The sequence below is a fragment of the Mauremys mutica genome, chromosome 3 (assembly GCF_020497125.1).
Source record: "Mauremys mutica isolate MM-2020 ecotype Southern chromosome 3, ASM2049712v1, whole genome shotgun sequence".
NCBI classification, from domain to species: Eukaryota; Metazoa; Chordata; order Testudines; family Geoemydidae; genus Mauremys; species Mauremys mutica.
In genome coordinates, this window is record NC_059074.1 from 170,912,247 (window position 1) to 170,930,922 (window position 18,676).

Consider the following 18,676-nt stretch of genomic DNA (forward strand, 5'->3'; position numbering starts at 1 on the left):
GAGTGTCGGTTAAAATGGGCAGTGGAATTAAGAGAGGTAGGAGATGAAAATTTAACAATCTGATGCTTACCGTTGAATTGAAACAGTACTAAGATTTCTATTATGTATTATAACCTCTTACTTAACCTCTTATACACGAGTCAGTTTTTAAAGGGAGATTTCATCTTTATGCCAACATTGTAAAATGGCAAAGGGCACTTTAGAAAATAAACCTTGCATTGCTGGGACACCTCACCCCCCACACACAGCTAGCCCAAGGCCTCTTTAACCCCGAGCGCCAGGGTGCAGGGCCTGGAGCTATGGAGGGGCAGGACTTTGGGCACCCTGGCTGAGGGCTCCTACCATACGCCGGGCTCCAGCTTCTGGTCCTGGCCAAGCTGGTGAAGGACAGGACTTCCTCTTCCGCTGCAGGGGCCGCTCGCAGGGCCAGCTCAGATCCATTTCCAGGAATCTCTCCTGGCTGCAGGACTTTCTGTGGCTGCTGGTATAGTATTGCCACCTTTACTTCTGCGCTGCTGCTGGCTGCGGTGCTGTCTTCAATTCTGGCCGACCAGCATCCACCACTCTCCAGCTGTCCAGTTCTGAAGGCAGCGCAGAAATAAAGGTAGCAGTACTGCAACCCCCCACAATAGTCTTACGACTCCCCACAATCTACTTTTGGGTTGGGACCCCCAGTTTCAGAAATGCTAGTCTCCCCCGTGAAATCTATATAGTGTAGGGTAAAAGTACACAAAAGAACAGATTTCACAGGGAAGACCAGATTTCATGGTCCGTGATGTATTTTTCACAGCCATGAATTTGGTAGGGCCCTAAGTATATGGTTTCAGGCAGAAATTGGGGAAGGTCATGGCATGATAGCCTACCCCTATCATTAGCATTGGCATTACTACCAATAGTGGGACAGCTAACCTCTGTGATATTGGCATTGAGCTAATATTCTGGCTGGTATATTTTCACATGTGAAGTTCCTGTGAGACTCTGTCCTGTGAAGGTGATTTGTTCTAATTGTGATGTTATTCTCTACCTGTCCTATAAAAAAGAAAGAAAAAAAGTGAGAGAAATGTACTGCTCAGGGCCGGCTCCAGGCACCAGCTGAGCAAGCTCATGCTTGGGGTGGCAGATTCTAGGGGGCGGCACCCCGCCCAATCCTATGGCGGCACGGCCGCTTTTTTGTGTGTGTGTGTGTGTGTGTGTGTGTGTGTTCACTGCTCTGGCTGCCCTGTAGGAGGCGGTGGCGCGGAGGAGGGGAGCGCCCTCCAGCAAACTCGGCAGGGCAGCCCCTGTCCTTCCCTCCCCGCCGACTGGAGTGGCGCAGAGCCCTCCTGGCAGGCGACGCAGCAGTTGGGGCCGCGGGGTGAGCACCCTGCTGAAGCGCTGGCCGCCCCTTCTCTCTCTTCCCCCCTCTCCCTCTCCCCACTAGACCGGGCGTGCACTCTGCAGCACAGGGAGTCCCCCTGGCTCCGGCCGCCCTGCAGGGTTTTTTGTTTTGTTTTTTCCCCCGCTTTGCCGGCCGCGCCGTTGTTTCTCCCCCCGTCCCCCTGCTTTGTGGCTCCAGCCGCGCCATTTTTGTTTTGTGTCCCTCTCCCCCCCCGCACACACACACTTTGCCGCTCCGGCCACAAAGGGTTTGGTTTGGTTTGGTTTGGTTTTCCCTGCTTTGCCACTCCGGCCCCCCCATCCCCTCTTTTTTTTTTTTTTTTTTGCTTGGGGCGGCAAAAAAGCCAGAGCCGGCCCTGGTACTGCTTGTGTGGAATTACCCTGGATTCTGCATTGCCCATATAGAACCAATGGTTTAGGCATGTAGCTTAAAAATAGCCATCCCCATATATGTGTTACTTTGTTTAACATTTTTGTTTGCATTAATTCCGAATCTTTCTAACATACAAAGAACATTTGCTTCATCTTTTTCTAAATAAGATGTGGATATTTAAATTTCCTGAGACACTTTGATTTTATTTAATTCATGCCAAATGTTTTTCAGCTCCCTTGGAAGTCACTGACTAGCATCATTGAATATTATTACATGTGGAAAACTACTGACAGATACGTACAACAGGTAATTGTATGGCTATTTCAGTATGAATGGACCTGTAATATTCTGTAATAGTCTTAAAACAATGGACTTGTACAAAAATTATTTACAAATAGTATTTTCTAGGCACTTGCATATTCCTTTACCTTTTTTAAAAGACCTGTTCTAAAATTATTTCTCAGATTGGGGGTTTTAAAATACCTGCAGTTTCATTTCCCCAGGTTTAGTTATATCAGTCTAAAAGGTGTTTAACAGGGTTAAACAGTTGCATGTTTAAATAAAGTGCTTTGTTCCCAGAGTACATTTTTTTAAAGAGAGAAAATTCTAAAATGATTAAATTTTTGATAATATGCATGATCCTTTGAGACTTTTATTTTAAATGGCTGAATGAGCCATTTTACAGACTGAGGTCATGTAAGGCAACACTGAAAAGGAGGGAGAAGGCTATCCACAGTACTCTGCTTTAGTTCATCTAACTAGTCTCATGAAGGACAATTATTTTGCCTTCCATAGCAGTTGTTATGGGTGCTGTTTTGTAGTTTTGATTTTTATATGTTGATGAGAAAGGAAGTAAGTTCTAGTATCAAAACTGAAGCCATGTCTTTCAGTTATGGTTTGTCTTTACAGCACAGAAATAACAGCAAAGAATATACATGAGGCCAAATTCTGAGCAAGAGTCAGAGCTTGCATTAAACAGCTTTTGTTCTGCTTAGACAGGTTGCAGGTCCGAAGGATGGAATCTTCAATATGTTTAGTTTTCTGCATAACTGAGCTGTGGCTTCTGCTCCAGAGCATGGGGTGGGGGAGTGGGCTGTGGCTTTCTTTGGTTCTGTGTTTTTGGCCCAGTGGTTCTGTGTTGTTTACCAGATGCACTGGTACCCCCTGCAAGCCCCTGGTCCTTCACATTCCATGAAGAGCTCAGTGGCACACAATGGATGTGGTGACCTCCTGCCTGAATTCTTTGCTGCCTATGCAGCAAAAATATATTAATGCTGCTTTTTTTATCCTACCTTGTGTACCTGCATTGGGATGTTGGAGATAGGGTCACTGCAGGATTTGCCTCGTTGTGTATTTACATACCGTATTCTTTGGTTCGGCTGCTCCAAAATATTATAAAATAATTCTCTTCTGATTTGTGATTTTACAATTCAGTTATTTAAATCCATAATTTAATCCCTTAAAATTAGTAGTGATATTGCAGACAGATGCTGAAAATAAAACTACTGTTGTTAGGTTTGTGCAGCATTTCCAGAATCCATTGCAGAGTATCAGAGAGATTGTTGCTCTAGCCTAAGTTCTAGTTTGTTGATGGTATGGCTGCATCTTCCAGTTGTTAGTGTGTGGAAGTTAGAGGAGGGAGGTGTGTCATCATTTGCTGTGCTACTACAGCATGTATGCTCAGATTGTTTGAGATTTATCAGCCTTTCATCTGTTTCTTTGCCCCACAAGTTTTTATCTTGGAAAGATTTTGCCAGTTGGGAAGTTGAGGCTGTAAATATGCCTAAAACTAAAAATCACCCCAGACATTCGTCATTAAATGTGCAAGCCAGATGTGTAGCATTTCAAATTTCTTCATCATCAGCTAGGCATTGCGGGATCTGGAATGATCAGAAAGGTGAAAGTATAAATAAAACTTGATGCTTTGCTGGAATCAGTTACTGATAAGAAGTTTGGGAGCTAAAATGAGTGCATCAGAGAATTGATTTCTATTAAAACAGTTACTTAAAAATAAATATTTTAAAGTAAGGATGAATCACAGTGAAAATTGAATCCATATCAACATTATAAGGTTGGTCAGGTGATTGATTACCATTGCTGGAAAACTTGGATGGAAATATTTGTTCTACAGTGTTTGAGAAAGATGCTGTGTTGCAGAATTTTCCTGAAGTTCACTGGGATTTGGTTAACAGATCCTGCCTGCCACAAATATCAGAGTGTGCCATTTACTGAGTGTGTGTGCTTCTACACAATTCACAGTTTCAAAAGTGCAGCTGTAACTCTGAAAAGTGATTGTATACAAATGGCATTATAGGGTTCGGGTTTTATGGTCCCTTGATGACACCCAGAACCAATTTGTTCAATTAACTAGTCAAAAGATATGTCTTCTAACTCCAGATCCTGTACTCTCATCCTGGAATCTGATAGTCAAGATGTGTTCTTTCAGGGGCATGCATCATCATCAGTAATAGAAATGCTATATGCCAAATGCTTCTCTGTTACATCTATGACTTCACTGTATCTCATTTCTATCCTCCTTTAAGTCTCTGCAAGATTAGAGAGGTGTGAGTGAGTTCAGAACTTAGTCCTGCCATTGAGTTGGCTTTGCAGTGCTTAAAGGAATAAAATTTAGTAAAAACGCAGCGCACAGTCAACTTGTGGAACTCCTTACCTGAGGAGGTTGTGAAGGCTAGGACTATAACAATGTTTAAAATGTTTAAAAGGGGACTGGATAAATTCATGGTGGCTAAGTCCATAAATGGCTATTAGCTAGGATGGGTAAGAATGGTGTCCCTAGCCTCTGTTCGTCAGAGGATGGAGATGGATGGCAGGAGAGAGATCACTTGATCATTGCCTGTTAGGTTCACTCCCTCTGGGGCATCTGGCATTGGCCACTGTCGGTAGACAGATACTGGGCTAGATGGACCTTTGGTCTGACCTGGTACGGCCGTTCTTATGTTCTTATGTTTATCACCAGAGTAAACAGCAGTAACTGAATACATACATGGAGAAAATTTGTTCAGCAAGAAAGTGCTATTTTTACATAGTCATTTTCAGAGCAGAGCCATACTTCAAAACATTCTTTTCAGTGGGGGAGGAAAGCCCAGGGGACTTGGAATGGGTCAGGTTGAGATATATGTATCCTTTCAGCTTTAAAAGGCTGGTTCTCATCTGAAAACTTTACTATTCAATGACTGTTTATTCACCTGTGTGAATTGGCTAGGTCATCTCAGTCCAGAGGGGAGGTCTCCACATAACAGTTCCACTACAGTAGAACCTCAGAGTTACGAACACCTGGGGAATGGAGGTTGTTCGTAACTCTGAAATGTTTGTAACTCTGAACAAAACGTTGTGGTTGTTCTTTCAAAAGTTTACAGCTGAACATTGACTTAATACAGCTTTGAAACTTTACTATGAAAAAGAAAAATGCTGCTTTCCCTTGATTGTTTTAGTCGTTTATATTTAATACAGTACTGTATTTGGTGGTTTTTTTTGTCTCTGCTGATTCCTGATTGCATAGTTCTAGTTCCAAATGAGATGTGTGGATGACTGGTCAGTTTGTAACTCTGGTGTTTGTAACTCTGAGGTTCTACTGTGATTGATAATCTTGCTTGGCAGCTAAAGGCAATGATTTAATGTGCATGGAGACTCTTCTGCCACCTCATCTCCAGAGGGTGGTCCTGCCAAGTCAAGGGGAAGGGAAATGGGTACGGCAAGCTTTGCTGCCTGTACTGAACCTGTTAAGTAGATAAATTTCGGACTTCAATTACTGTTGCTGTCAGTCTGCCATTTTTCATGAATACTACCTGAGAGAGCAGTTCTGAAACCGAATGAGGCCAGGGGACTCACTCACTGTAGGTCCATTCTCTTATTTTCCCATTTGTCTTTTCTCTTAAATTTCTGGTTCATGTGTAAGGAGGCATCATGACTAAGCCTTAAGCAGAAAAGATGCTGCACAAATGAACTAAGGGCATGTCTCTGCCGCCCTGCAATTCAGATTACTGGGGTGTGAATAGTAGTGCGCACCGAAGTGCTGCGCTGTAACTCCTCTGGGTGAATGCTGTGTGTGCGAACTTAAAGGTTCCTACTTCACATGAATGTCCTATTTGAAGAAGACTGCATTACAGTGCACTAGGAACCTTTTTAGTTCACTGCCACAGAATCCACATGGGAGAGTTACAGAGCAGCACTTCGTTGTGCACTGCTATTCACATCCCCTGTAGTCCAAACTGCATAGCAGTGTAGACATGCCCTTAGGCCTATAATGTTCTTTCTGCAAAACTAAACATTTTATTTACTGTAGAGAATGTTTGACCTACAGGAATTGCTAATTTATTATGTTAAATGAGACAGGCATGTAATCTATTGTTTTATATCTTGTTTTGTTAAAAACTGGGTATTACTACACATTTACTTAAATTGTGGGACAGTACATTCCTTAGAGAAGTGATGTTCAGAACACATGCTTCCAGGAAGGGATGGCATTTATTTATCAAGAGTAAAAGATTGTGGGTGAAATCTTGACCCCATTAAAGTCTGTTCTCAGAGTCATAGATTATAAAGACGGGATGGACTATTATGATTGTATAATTTGGTCTCATGTATAACATAGAATCATAGAAACATATGCCATAGGACTTCCCTGAATTAATTCCTGTTTGAATTAGAGCATCTCTTTTAGAAAAACATCTAATCTTGATTTAAAAATAGGCACTGATGGAGAATCAACCATATCTCTTATGAAGCTTTTCCCATGGTTAATTACCCTCACTGTTAAAAATGTATGCCTTATTTCTAGTCTGAATTTGCCTACTTTCACCTTCCAGCCATTGGATCATATTATACCTTTTTGGGCTAGATTGAAGAGCCCTCTGTTATCAAATTTCTGTTCCTCACATGGATGCTTATACACTTGATCAAGTCACCCTTTAACTTTCTCTTTGTTAAATTAAACAGATTGAGCTCTTTGAGTCTTTCGCTATAAGGCATGTTTACCAATCCTTTCATCATGCTGGTGGCTGTTCTTTGCCACTCTCCAGTTTATCACATCCTTTCCATTGACTTCAGTAAGACCAAGATTTCACTTCAAAATTGCATCCTCATGTTGGTTGGTCTTCTTTTTCTACTCCCTCCTCCTCTCTCCTGGTATTTGTAATCTGAGGATTGATGTAAATTCAAGCAAGACACAACCACTCTTCTCTCTAGGGAGCAATGTTATATCCCTAAGCATATAAGATTAACAGTAGTTTTAGTAAATAAGAATGTAAAATGCTAAATTGCTTTTTCATTTTTCATACATCTGGCCTTCATTCCCCCAAATTTTAGCTTATACATAAAACAGTACGTATGATTATTTCATATAAGAATGCATATGATCCACTTTAGTAAATAAAGAAGAAAAAAATGGTAAAATGTCATTCCGACACAACACCAACACCACTACTAAAATGTAGCTACCACAGACTGCTTATTTCTCTCTTTTCTATTGTCCTCTGTGTAGGGTCAGGCTTGTGGCGGTTTTGAGGCGGGGTTGTTTCCCTCTTCCCTCTGCATTAAGATTATGGGCCTTAAAATTTATGGGCTGCTTCTCGTCCTTTACCTAGTTTTCCTCTATTGCTCTGATGATCTAATGCAGTGGTTCTCAATCTTTTGTACTGGTGACCCCTTTCACATAGCAAGCCTCTGAGTGCGACCCCCCCCCCCATATAAATTAAAAACACTTTTTTGTATATTTAACACCATTATAATTGTGGGAGGCAAAGCCGGGTTTGGAGTGGAGGCTGACAGCTCGTGACCCCCCCATGTAATAACCTCGTGACCCCCTGAGGGGTCCCGACCCCCAGTTTAAGAACCCCCGATCTAATGCTTAGGGATTGTGAGGAGAGCCCTTTTTATTTTTGCCCACCTGTGAAACCTCTGTGTTTGTGTGTGTGTGTGTGTGTGTGTGTGTGTGTGTGTGTGTGTGAGAGAGAGAGACTCATGGTTGTGTCATTCTATATCATCTTAGCTATGATGTGGTCTTAAGTCTCGCACCTTTTTTTGTATAGAAATTGTATAAAATTGATACCCATGACGTTTATCAAAGAACAATGTATTCTTCTTCCAGTATTCTGCAATTAGTACATTCCTTGAAAAGAGAGGGTTTTCATAGTGTCTTTACCTTCTTCCTAGAGAGATGAGAAAATTAGATCGATCTGAACCTGTTCTCCAGGCCTTCCTTCTGTTCAGAGGATTTTAAAATCTACTTTTATTTTATTTTGCCATAGCATCATAGGGTTTCCACTGCGACATCTGCTGCTGATTATGCCTTAGTTTCTCAATGCATAGTGCCAAGAGGATCTGTTTCATTCAAAGACATGGCACTGATCCCACAATCCTACCCTTAAGTGGTGATTTTCTGAACTGAATCATAATACTCTACTGAGTTGAATCTCTGAGTCAAAAATGAATTCTTGTCTCTCTTCTTTCTGTTAATTCTGTCACAATGAAATGCCGTTCCTTTTCATTGCCCCACATGAATACAAAGCTAAGCTAAGAAAATGCATATTAATGTAAAATTTGTTACTATTTGTTATTTATTTTCAAGGTTTATTATTATTTATTATTTATTTCTGTGCTCTCCAGGCAGTCTGGTTGCATGCCACAGGCCTCAAGTACCACAAACGTCCATGCAGGCTGGCTCCAATCTTTCTTCCCCACACATGTGACAGGAATGGGGGGAACTTGTAGCAGGCATCAGAAACTCATGTCCATGGCTCTTTGAACCTCAGCATGTTCTCCAGCCTACCCAATGTTTTGACTCCCACTGCTCTGTGGCTGCAAGGTGGACTTCAGCCATGCTTCACCAAACTCCTGCTGCCTGTCTCCATAGAACAGTGCAGGGAACAGACATTGCAATCCAATTAACTTGCTTTTTGTAGGGAAAGCTGGAAAGCAAGAGGCAGCTGATGGGCGGAAACGGTTGGACTGGGAGATATGAAAAAAAAATGTTGTATGTTTGACTGCAGGAAAACGGCAAAAATGCTGGATTATCTGATATCTTAGAAAAATGCCAAATACCACAGTTGTGGAATCCAGATGGCCCTGATTAAGATGAATGGGGCAGTTCACACCTTCAGAGCTATTTTTCCAGGCTGTGCCAACCTAGGCAGTTATACTGTGCTTACATTATCCAGATTATTTCAGGCACCATAAGGAATGAGCATTTATTTAATGAAAGACATGATTTTAGGAGTGTAATTCTGCAGCAAGGGATGAATGCTGCAAAATTGTGGAATACATGAGCCCTGTTTATAGGCTCCCTCTGAACAGTAGTTTGTAGTGACCATGAAGATACTTTGTTTATTGAAAGATTTCCCAATTACCTCTCAAGGCCACTCATTTACCTGTCGATTGTCACTGCTGGAGCCTTTTCCATGGTTCCCATATGTTGGGTCCCCATTTCATCACAGCACGTTAACTTACTGCCACATCAGCTGGAAAGTTAGACTATAAGTATTGTTGGGTAAGGATCCATTTTTGCAAGGTGCACCCCAAGTATGAAGCCGGGCTGCTGCTCCTCAGCTCTGGCACAGGTATATCTGGTCCAGCTTTTGCTAAGCACTTTGCTCCTAGCACATCCCTTCTTCTCTGCAGCCTACACTCTTTCTGCAAGCTACATCTGTGTCACAGTACTTAGTGGGATCCTGGCTGAAGGGCAGTACCTTAGTGATTGAGGCAGTTTGTTCAGAATTATACCAAGCACTGCAGCATCTATAAAATAAGCTGGTGCCAACTGTGTCAGGGCCTTTGTGTACAGCCTGCATCTTGAAACCTTCCTCCTGAGAAGCGACTCCAAAAGAAGACCCTCCTTTCCCCCAAACTTATCTAGGTAGACATTGTCCAGTCTAATATGGGTGTCATGGCCAGTGCAGAGATCTGTAGAAGAACACAATAAGGTATGAGGGGGGAGGGAGTCCCCACCTCCATGCCAGCATCACCCTACTCTTCCCTAACCTCTTACCTGGTATGGGGATAGCACTTTTTCTCTCCCCCAGAAGCCACAAGGTTTCATGGTTGAGCAACAGAGCTTGTATATCCTCTCACCACAAGAGATCTTTCAGGTAGATGATGCCCAATTCCTGCTACCCCTCTGCCCTGGGCACAGCAAGGTCTTCCTCGTGGAAGGATATCCCAGGGCACTGCCTTGGGTGTCTCAGTGCCTTTCCACAGTCCATGAGAGTTAGGAGTAGGAGGAGTGTTTCCTTGAGGGGGGGAAGTCCCTCCCCAATTCCAAAGCTCAGGTAGACACACTGCATCTTTAATGACCACTTTTTTGGCTCCTTATAAAGAGCTTTGGCAAATGTTGTCACTTTTTTGCCATCTACTGTAGAAATTTAATTGGCAGACTTAAAAAGAAACAGACTCAGTTCTTGTATAAACTTGTTTTTTATAGATGTTGTAGGAGAAGCAAGATCAGGGGTGGGCAAACTATAGCCCGAGGGCCATGGCCAGCCCTCCAGACATTTTAGTCCGGTCCTCAAGCTCCCGCTGGGGAGAGGGGTCGGGGGCTTGCCCCACTCCGTGCGGCTCCCAGAAGGAGCAGCATGTTCCCTCTCCAGCTCCTATGCATAGGGGCAGCTAGGGGGCTCCGCATGCTGCCCCCGCAGCTCCCATTGGCTGGGAACCACAGCCATTGGGAGCTGCAGGGGCGGTGCCTGCGGACGGGGCAACGCACAGAGCCGCCTGGCCGCACCTCCACATAGGAACTGCTTCTGGGAGCTGCTTGAGGTAAGTGCCGCCCAGAGCCTGCACTCCTGACCCTCTCCTATGTCCCAACCCCCTGCTCCAGCCCTGATCCCCCTCCTGCCCTCTGAACCCCTCGTCCCAGCCTGGAACACTCTCCTGCACCCCAAACGCCTAATCCCCAGCCCCACCCCAGAGCCGGCACACCAAGCCGGAGCCCTCACCTACTCCCACACACCAACTCCCAATTTCGTGAGCATTCATGGCCCACCATACAATTTCCAAAAAGTTTGCCCACCCCTGAGCTAGGTACTTTTAATATGTTTGAATCTCTGATATTAAATGTATACATGTGATATATGTAGACAAAGGATTTCATTGAATCCTTTCAGTGACATAGTGCAAGTCACTGGATACATCACCTGCAGGCTAGGGTACTGCAATAACTGCTCTTTCATCCTACCATTTCTCACAGTGGCTGGGATGTTTCCCTTGGGAACTTCATTTACTCTAAAAACACCAGTTGGCTGCTATTGTGATTGGTGTCCTGTGTGGTTTTTTGCACAGTTATGGGCATTTATATCTTGATTGATCAAAAACTAGAGAATATTATGGTACCAAAGGGTTTAGTACTTTTCACATTCACAATTTTATATCAGGTATTGCATTATGATGTGTAATCGGTCATGTGCAATGTTTTGTTTGTATGTATTATGAGGAACAAAGCCAAAGTCTTAAACCTCCCCATATATGGTGATATCACACAGTAAAAACAAGGCAGATGAAATCCCTCATTGAAGTCAATGTCAAAATTCTCATTGTTGCGAAGCCAAGATTTCGCCCAATATGTAGTGTAATTTAATTGGCGATTTCCAAAACATGCTCTTTTAGCAGAGTGGAATAACAAAGTATTTTTTGTTAACTTCCAAGATTTCATGCCTTAGTTGTGCTGTCTTGTATCATAATATTGTGGAATTTTCAGTAATAAATCATATCATTTTCTGGGGTTTCTTTTACAATATAAATCTCATAGCATCAGAGATTATTTATGTTCCAACATAACCCATGAACGGCTCTTGTCTTGGCTGTATGTCTGTGAAGATAAGCGAAATAGTCCTAAAAAAATGATGAATGCTAGTTTGACTATACAACACATTCCTAAGTTTAAGAGAGTTATGTTGGTAGCAAATATAAACAAAATCATAACCAAGTAAATTCAGCAGAATATTTTAGCAATAACGAAGTTGCCATGCTGCTGTTATGTTCTTGGGCTGGAGCATTCAAAAGAGTCTAAAGAACTTAGATGCCTAACTCCCACAGGCTTAATTGAAATTCGTAGCCTTGGTCTAGATTGAACAAACACTTGCTCAATTAAAAATACTGTAGATGTGTAGTGTCATCATGCACTCATCATTATTTTCCGTTCCCTGTACTCTTCTGTACTTCTCTTAAGCTTGGTCTGCACGTAAAAGTTAGGTTGAATTACTACGTCAGCCGGGGCATGAAAAACACACACTCCAGACCAACATATCTGTGCTGACCTAACCCTAGCGTAGACACAGCTTTGTCGACAGAAAAATGCTTCCGTTGACATAGGGAGGGGGTTGTTTGGGGAGGGGCTCTTCCTGCACCATTGGAAAAGCCCCTTCTGTCAGTGTAGGCTGCATCTATGCAATATAGGGTTATGCCGGCATAGCTGTGATGATGTAGCTATGCTGCTATTGTCTCTGTAGTGTAGTCATACCCATATTCTGCTACTAAGGTGAGCTAGAATGATGTATTTTATAAAGTGAATGCTGACTCCTGGCTGTTGCATACGTGCATGCACGCTCTCTCTCTCTCTCTCTCTCTCTCTCTCTCTCTCTCTCTCTTTTTCAGTATTGTAAAATTAGATGTGCTGTAATATTTTTGTTGGTGTTTGTGAATTTTTTATTGAGTGGAATATACTATGCTTTAAAAATAGTAAAGAATTTCAGTGATGCTTGTTTTGAGTTATTAGGGTCTACAATTAATTTCAAGGCCTTTGTGATCTCACAAAAGCTAAGTGGAAGTTGTCTTTAAATATTTTGTTTGCAGTGATCAAAAATTAATAGTGGTATTAAAAATACATTGTCTTTTCAATTAGAAACGTCTGAAGGCAGCTGAAGCAGAAAGTAAATTGAAACAAGTGTACATCCCAACCTAGTAAGTATAGCAGATGTTTATACTTTGTCACTTTGATTGATGAGACTTAATGTATAGATAAAAAATGCACATCCCATTGTCAGAACACCAGTAAAAATGAAAGAAAATGGACCTGACTTGATAATGCTCTGGATACATGTAAGATGTGCTAGATAAAACAAATATATTACAGTAACTTGATAGATACTAAGATTTTGATACTCCTGTGGCTTATTATTTACAGAAGATTTTGATTGTGGATCCCTGTAACACACCCAGCATGATTAAGGCAAGGACTGATGATGGTACTCTCTTTGTGAGGCCCTTGTATTTAATTCATCCCTTTGTTCTTGTCCACCATTTTCCTTAAATAAGATAAATAGAAGTAAAACCAAAGAGAACTAGACCGGTTAAAATGCTGTGTGGATTGGTAATATACATAATGTGCCCTTGTTGCCATTTATAAAGCAGATTTTCCCACGTAATCTCTTTAGAATCTCTCTAGAGTGCAGTTATATATGTGAGTAAATGCAACATTTCAAAGTCTAAGCAATTGTTTGTTAAACCACATACTTTTATCTTACAATTATAGTTTACAGTATATTCTTAAACCAATTAGGTGATAAGAGAAGAAACACATTATGACCTTAAATGATAAGGCTATGGACAGCTCTAAATCCCTTCTCTGTGAACTAAGCCCTGTTAACAAAATCTTTGATGTTTGTGTTTTGTCCTCATAATGTTTTTAGTTATTTAGCTTTTTGGATTTAAATGTAATGCTAAAGATCTGTTTTTGTAAACATGTGGTTTATGGGAATGAGCAATAATCCATGTCTTTCACATTAATGATTTCCTCAGGGTTATGAGACTAGCAAGGATTAGGGGCAAAATTCTTCTTTAAGCTCTACACCACTATGTTCTGATTTCCTATTGACAAAAATGGTAATTCTGCACGCATGCAGAGAACAGAATATCTGAAAAAAGTGTGAGCTCTGTAGAGTCCTGTGTAAACTACATACATTACAATTTCATTTTATATAGTGTCTTTCATGCAAACTCTCTTCGTAGACAGATTTAATAGTAGAAGGCAGTGGATAGATTGCAATAGATTTTAGCTTTTAATGAATCCAACCTTTTGATAATGTCTCAGTGAGTGTTATTTAAACCCCAAACCAGTACTAATAAAATACTTTTTTTAAAGAAGATGTTAATAATTTTGGATGATGGATAATTTGTGACATCCTAAAGTCAGAGCAGAGCAGTATTCTGGGAATAATCATATGAGTGCGCAATCATCAACAGTTAGTATTCTTAGCGCAATAATTTTACCTATGTTGGTGGTTGTGGCAGGTAAATAATAAAAATAATAATTAGCACTTATATAATGCTTTCACACTGAGCATCCTTGCAGCATGTTTACTGAATTCAATACAGAGAGGTGTAGGTTGCACCTTGGATGTGTGGCTTTGAGCCCTTTTGCACTGCAGGTGAGTATTGACCCTAAGGGAAAGTAGGCAGTGTTCCCACATGGGAACTGTCATACTGGATCAGACATAGGATTGGTTTAGTCCAGTATCCTGTTTCTGACAGTGTTCAGTAACCAGTACATCAGAGGAAGCTGCAGGAACACCAAAGTGGATAAATATGAGATAGTTGTTGTACTGTTGCCTGGTTTGTGGGATATGCTGGTCCCGTATAGCTCCCCTAGTACATGGGAGGTTGTTGCCAGATCCCACCACTCTAAGCTCTTTCCAGTGACTTCAGTAGTAGTTTGGTGCTGAGAGGGTGTGTGAGATCCAACACACTAACACTAATCCTTCAGTCTTTACTGAGGAAAAGCATGAGTTGAAATCAATGGGAATATTGCTTGAACTAAGAACTGCTAAACCAGGCTCTAAATTTCTTTGCTTCTTTCCCTTCATCTCAGCAAATTTACTTTAAACTAATAAAAGGTTGCTCATGTAATGACACTTTCAGTCCATAAGAAATGTACTTCCTGGTTAGAATACCATCCTTTTTATTTCAGACAAGGTGAGGAGGTAATATTTTTTATTGGACCAACTTCTGTTGCTGAAAGAGACAAGCTTTTGAGATACACAGAGCTCTTCTCCAGGTCCGGGGAAAGTAATCAGAATGTCACAACTAAATACAAGCTGGAATCGGCGACTCATGGGAGGCACACAAATGGGGTACCAGTTAAAGGGGGGAGGCCGCACGACTCCTCCCCACCCCACTCCCAGCCCGGGCCCTCCGCAATCTCCCTGTCCCCTCCCCATCCCACGTTACCTTGAGGTGGGGAGGGAGCTCTGTCCTCCCGCTGGGCTGGCTCTCCCAGTATGTTCAGCTGTGGCCCCGGAGCCTCTCCTGAACGCTGTCCGGTGCAGCTGCCTGGGAGAGCGCCTGGTTGCAGCCCACCCAGGCTCAGCTTCTGGGGACAGCAGCTGAGCAAGCCCGAGTCCTCCCTGGCCTCCCCAGCATGCTCAGAGTTGGCTCCTCTCCCCAGAAGCTGAGCCTGGGCAGAGGGCAGCCTGCTGCTGCCGCAGCCAGGCACTCTCCCAGTCAGCCACTGCGCTGCACTGGGCATCGTCCCAGGTAGCGTGGCTGGAAGAGGCTCTGGCCCCACCTCTTCCCTTCCAGCTCTGGCCCCACTCCTTCCTCTCCCCACCTGGGCTGGCTGCTGAAGGGGCACTGACCCTTTGTGCCCTACCCATGAGTCTCCCTTTCGCCGTCATAGGACAAAGGAGGGTTAGTGAGTTACAGATTGTTGTTTTGAGACATAAAACCAGTGTCTCTGTTGAGTCCATGATTTTAAGAGTTTAGCAAAGTTATGAATTTAAGCTCCTAGGGTTGTCTTTTGAAAGTGCTGTGCAGGTTTCCTATGAGGATGAGGGCTGAGAGGTCAGATATGGGGTAATTGTTTTGCGACTCTGTTCCACCTGGTGTTCAGCTGTGATGTTGGGAGTATCTTTCCAGACCTGAAGAAGAGCTCTGTGTAGCTTGGAAGCTTGTCTCTCTTTACGAACAGAAGTTGGTTCAATAAAAGGTATTACCTCACCCATCTTATCTCTCTCATATCTGGGAACTAGCACAACTACACCCTACAAACAATAGCTTTCAGTTTTATTTTTAAATTGTCCTTATTTTGAGTTTAGCATTTGGTGTATGCATTAAGATTTTTTTTCTGTGTGAACATTTTGTACCTTTTCTTAGTACAATAATATGTTGACTAAGAGAGAAACTTTTATTTCTGCTTTGGCAAGTAGGTCTGTGCCAGGCTGTCCATTTCCATGCAAATTTTCTCATGTAAAAATGAAAGCTGGGCAGACTGGTTCAATAATAATAATAATAATGCTACCTAGTTCTTGTATACTACCTTTTCATCAACAAAATAATAACAAATCCCCATGTGCTCTTATGTAAATTAGGTGGTAAATTGGTCTTCTCCAAACAAGCCCACGTTTACTTCCCTACCCACTCCACATCCCAAAATTATTTTACACAGACCAGACATTTTTGGACCCTGTCTATTAGAATCCACTTTTTAAACTCGGTACTGCTTTAGGGCTGTCTCTGTATGTTCAAGTGTTGTGCTTTCTGGTGCTTTAGAGGTCCACTGTGCACTGGAGACTACAATTATTGGGAAGTCCCCAAGCAGCACAAGGTTTAAAGAAAAGAGCAGAGGTACTCAGCAAAGAACCTTCTGCTGCTGGAAGAAAGAAAAGGTCCGTCTCTACAATCCCCTGCTTCTTCAGCTACTATAGCCAGTTGGGAGAGCAAGTTAGATCATCAAAGATATCGAGAGCCAATGTCTCTTTCGTTTCTAGCAAAAACAGATTTTTGCTGATAATTCAGGAATGCAGTCATGTGAAATGTATCACTATTACAGGTTATAAATCTTCACACATTTGTCTCAGTGGAGAATTCACCATTTTTTTCAGCACAGCCTTGTCTTGACGTGTGAAAATTGATTTTGTTTTTCTAGAAAAACATCTTTGTTTTCTGTGCAGTGGGATATCTCCAAAGCATCATGTGATGGGGGAGGCTGAATGTACTATGTAAAACTCAGTGATGACCTGCGTTCCAGCATTTTACATTTAGACCTTAGTCTTGCAAAGCCTTTCATCAGCTGTTTATATAAACTTGTTTTTGCCTGTAAGCTAAACAATTTATTAGAGAAACACATAAATAAATTTTGTTACTCAGAAGAATTTGTTACAGATGGTGCAGTTTATAAACCAGAAACACAGAATGAAATCGTGCTCATGTTAATTAACTGGTTATTAAAATATTTTCTGAGAGATTACTTTTTATTTTATTTAAAGCAACAAACCAAATCCCAATCAACTATCCAGCAACAACGGGAAACCAGGTGCAGTGAATGGAGCTATGGGAGCATCTTATCAGACACAGACCTCATTAATAGGCCGGGCTTGTGAAAGTTGCTATGGTAAGTACGATTTTTTTTGTGCGAGTGTTAAGAGTGCAGATGTCATTTGAACATTTTGAGGCAGTTTTTTGCCAGTGCTAATTTGCACCCTTTGATAAAACAAATGTATTTGTTGAATCTGTTACCACATTCAAAGCAAAGTGTAGGTTGATTTCTTTTTGATAGTTAGAATTAAGAAATGCTGCATATTTAACTCTTAAATCAGAACCACACCACTGTAATAGATTAACTTCAATATTTTAGACCTATTTAAAAACTGTAATAGTTGGATGGATAGGGAGCTGGAATCAAGGTAATGTGCTGGAGTTGGTACAGTGATGTTTTATCTTTGGAGCTCTGTATTCAAATCCTGACTTTGGTCACAAGTGCAAATGCATTTTGTGAGTTTAGGAAGGTCCCTAGTGGACTTTTCTACATAGCAAACTTCATCACAGGACTTGGCACAAATGAGAGAGAATATGATAAAATTTGGCACAGGTGGTGGTCTCAGCTCAAAAGAGGTCAAGGACTTAAAAAGAAATGAGATACATCTTTAGAGTTGTGACTAAGCTTATATAAAAAGTGCCCTTGCTGTTCACCTCTCTATCATGAACACCAAATGCAATTTTAACAATATTTCATACAGAAAGCAAAATTAAATATATGATTGACTGTCTTCCAGTTGGGAGATTCCTCTGTGCATAGCTCTTTGTTTAGGCCAGTTTTAGGTATACTCAAAAGTAGACTTAATGGGGGCTGGGATCAGGTCCATAAACAGTAGTTTTTTATGATACATAAAAAAACAAAAGTTTTGACCTCTTCTGGGTTCAAGGGCATTGTTTTCTTTTACTTCATTGAAAACATAGGAAATAAATTAGTCTTTTCCTAATGTTTAGGGATCCCAAGTTCAAAACTGATAGGGAAATTGATTTATTTTTCCATAATTTTTTTTTAAATTGTTTTAAAAGACCTCTAAATCACCTTAAAATAAGTTCTGTTTTTCACTCTGATAAATTTGTAGTACTTCTTTTAATAATGCTCTTGAGGAATAGTAATAGCATATAGTGTTTTTGAATTTATTATATGTAATGCAACATACATCAATTCAGCTGTATTTTTTTCTCTTCCTTAGCCACACAGTCTCATCAGTGGTATTCTTGGGGTCCCCCTAACATGCAGTGTAGATTGTGTGCATCTTGCTGGATTTATTGGAAGAAATATGGTGGCCTGAAAATGCCAACTCAGACAGAAGAAGAGAAACTATCTCCCTGTCAAACCACAGAGGTAGGATAATGTAGGCAAATGTTTGATATAAATGTGGCACATTTCTCAGAAGTTACTGTGATTTAAAATGTGGTATGTAATGTTTCTTGAGCCTCTGCTGAGAAACTGAACATTTTATACTTTTTGTGGTATTGAGTTATTAATATTTATTTCAGGTTTGACTGTGCTCAGTGCTTTACAAAGCATAGAGTGAGACATAGTGTTTTACTGGCCCATATGTTTCACAATCTAAACGACCAGGGCAGCAAACATTTACTCCTTTGTATAAAGTTACTCCCTTGCAAAATCCGTCCCACTGTACTCAGTGGAACCTGAGTGAAAGTCACATC

The 18,676-nt window shown here is 41.5% G+C and overlaps 1 protein-coding gene across 4 annotated transcripts in view; it reads left to right on the plus strand.

Annotated features, from left to right (window-relative positions):
- MTA3 (metastasis associated 1 family member 3) overlaps positions 1-18,676 on the plus strand; it is a 228,903-nt gene that overhangs the window by 133,912 nt on the left and 76,315 nt on the right. For all 4 annotated transcript variants that reach the window (XM_045011460.1, XM_045011463.1, XM_045011461.1 and 1 more), the window contains 4 exons: positions 1,982-2,056; positions 12,600-12,658; positions 16,960-17,084; positions 18,196-18,347. In XM_045011460.1, the coding sequence (XP_044867395.1) occupies positions 1,982-2,056; positions 12,600-12,658; positions 16,960-17,084; positions 18,196-18,347 (411 nt within the window). The remainder of the gene's footprint in view (positions 1-1,981; positions 2,057-12,599; positions 12,659-16,959; positions 17,085-18,195; positions 18,348-18,676) is intronic.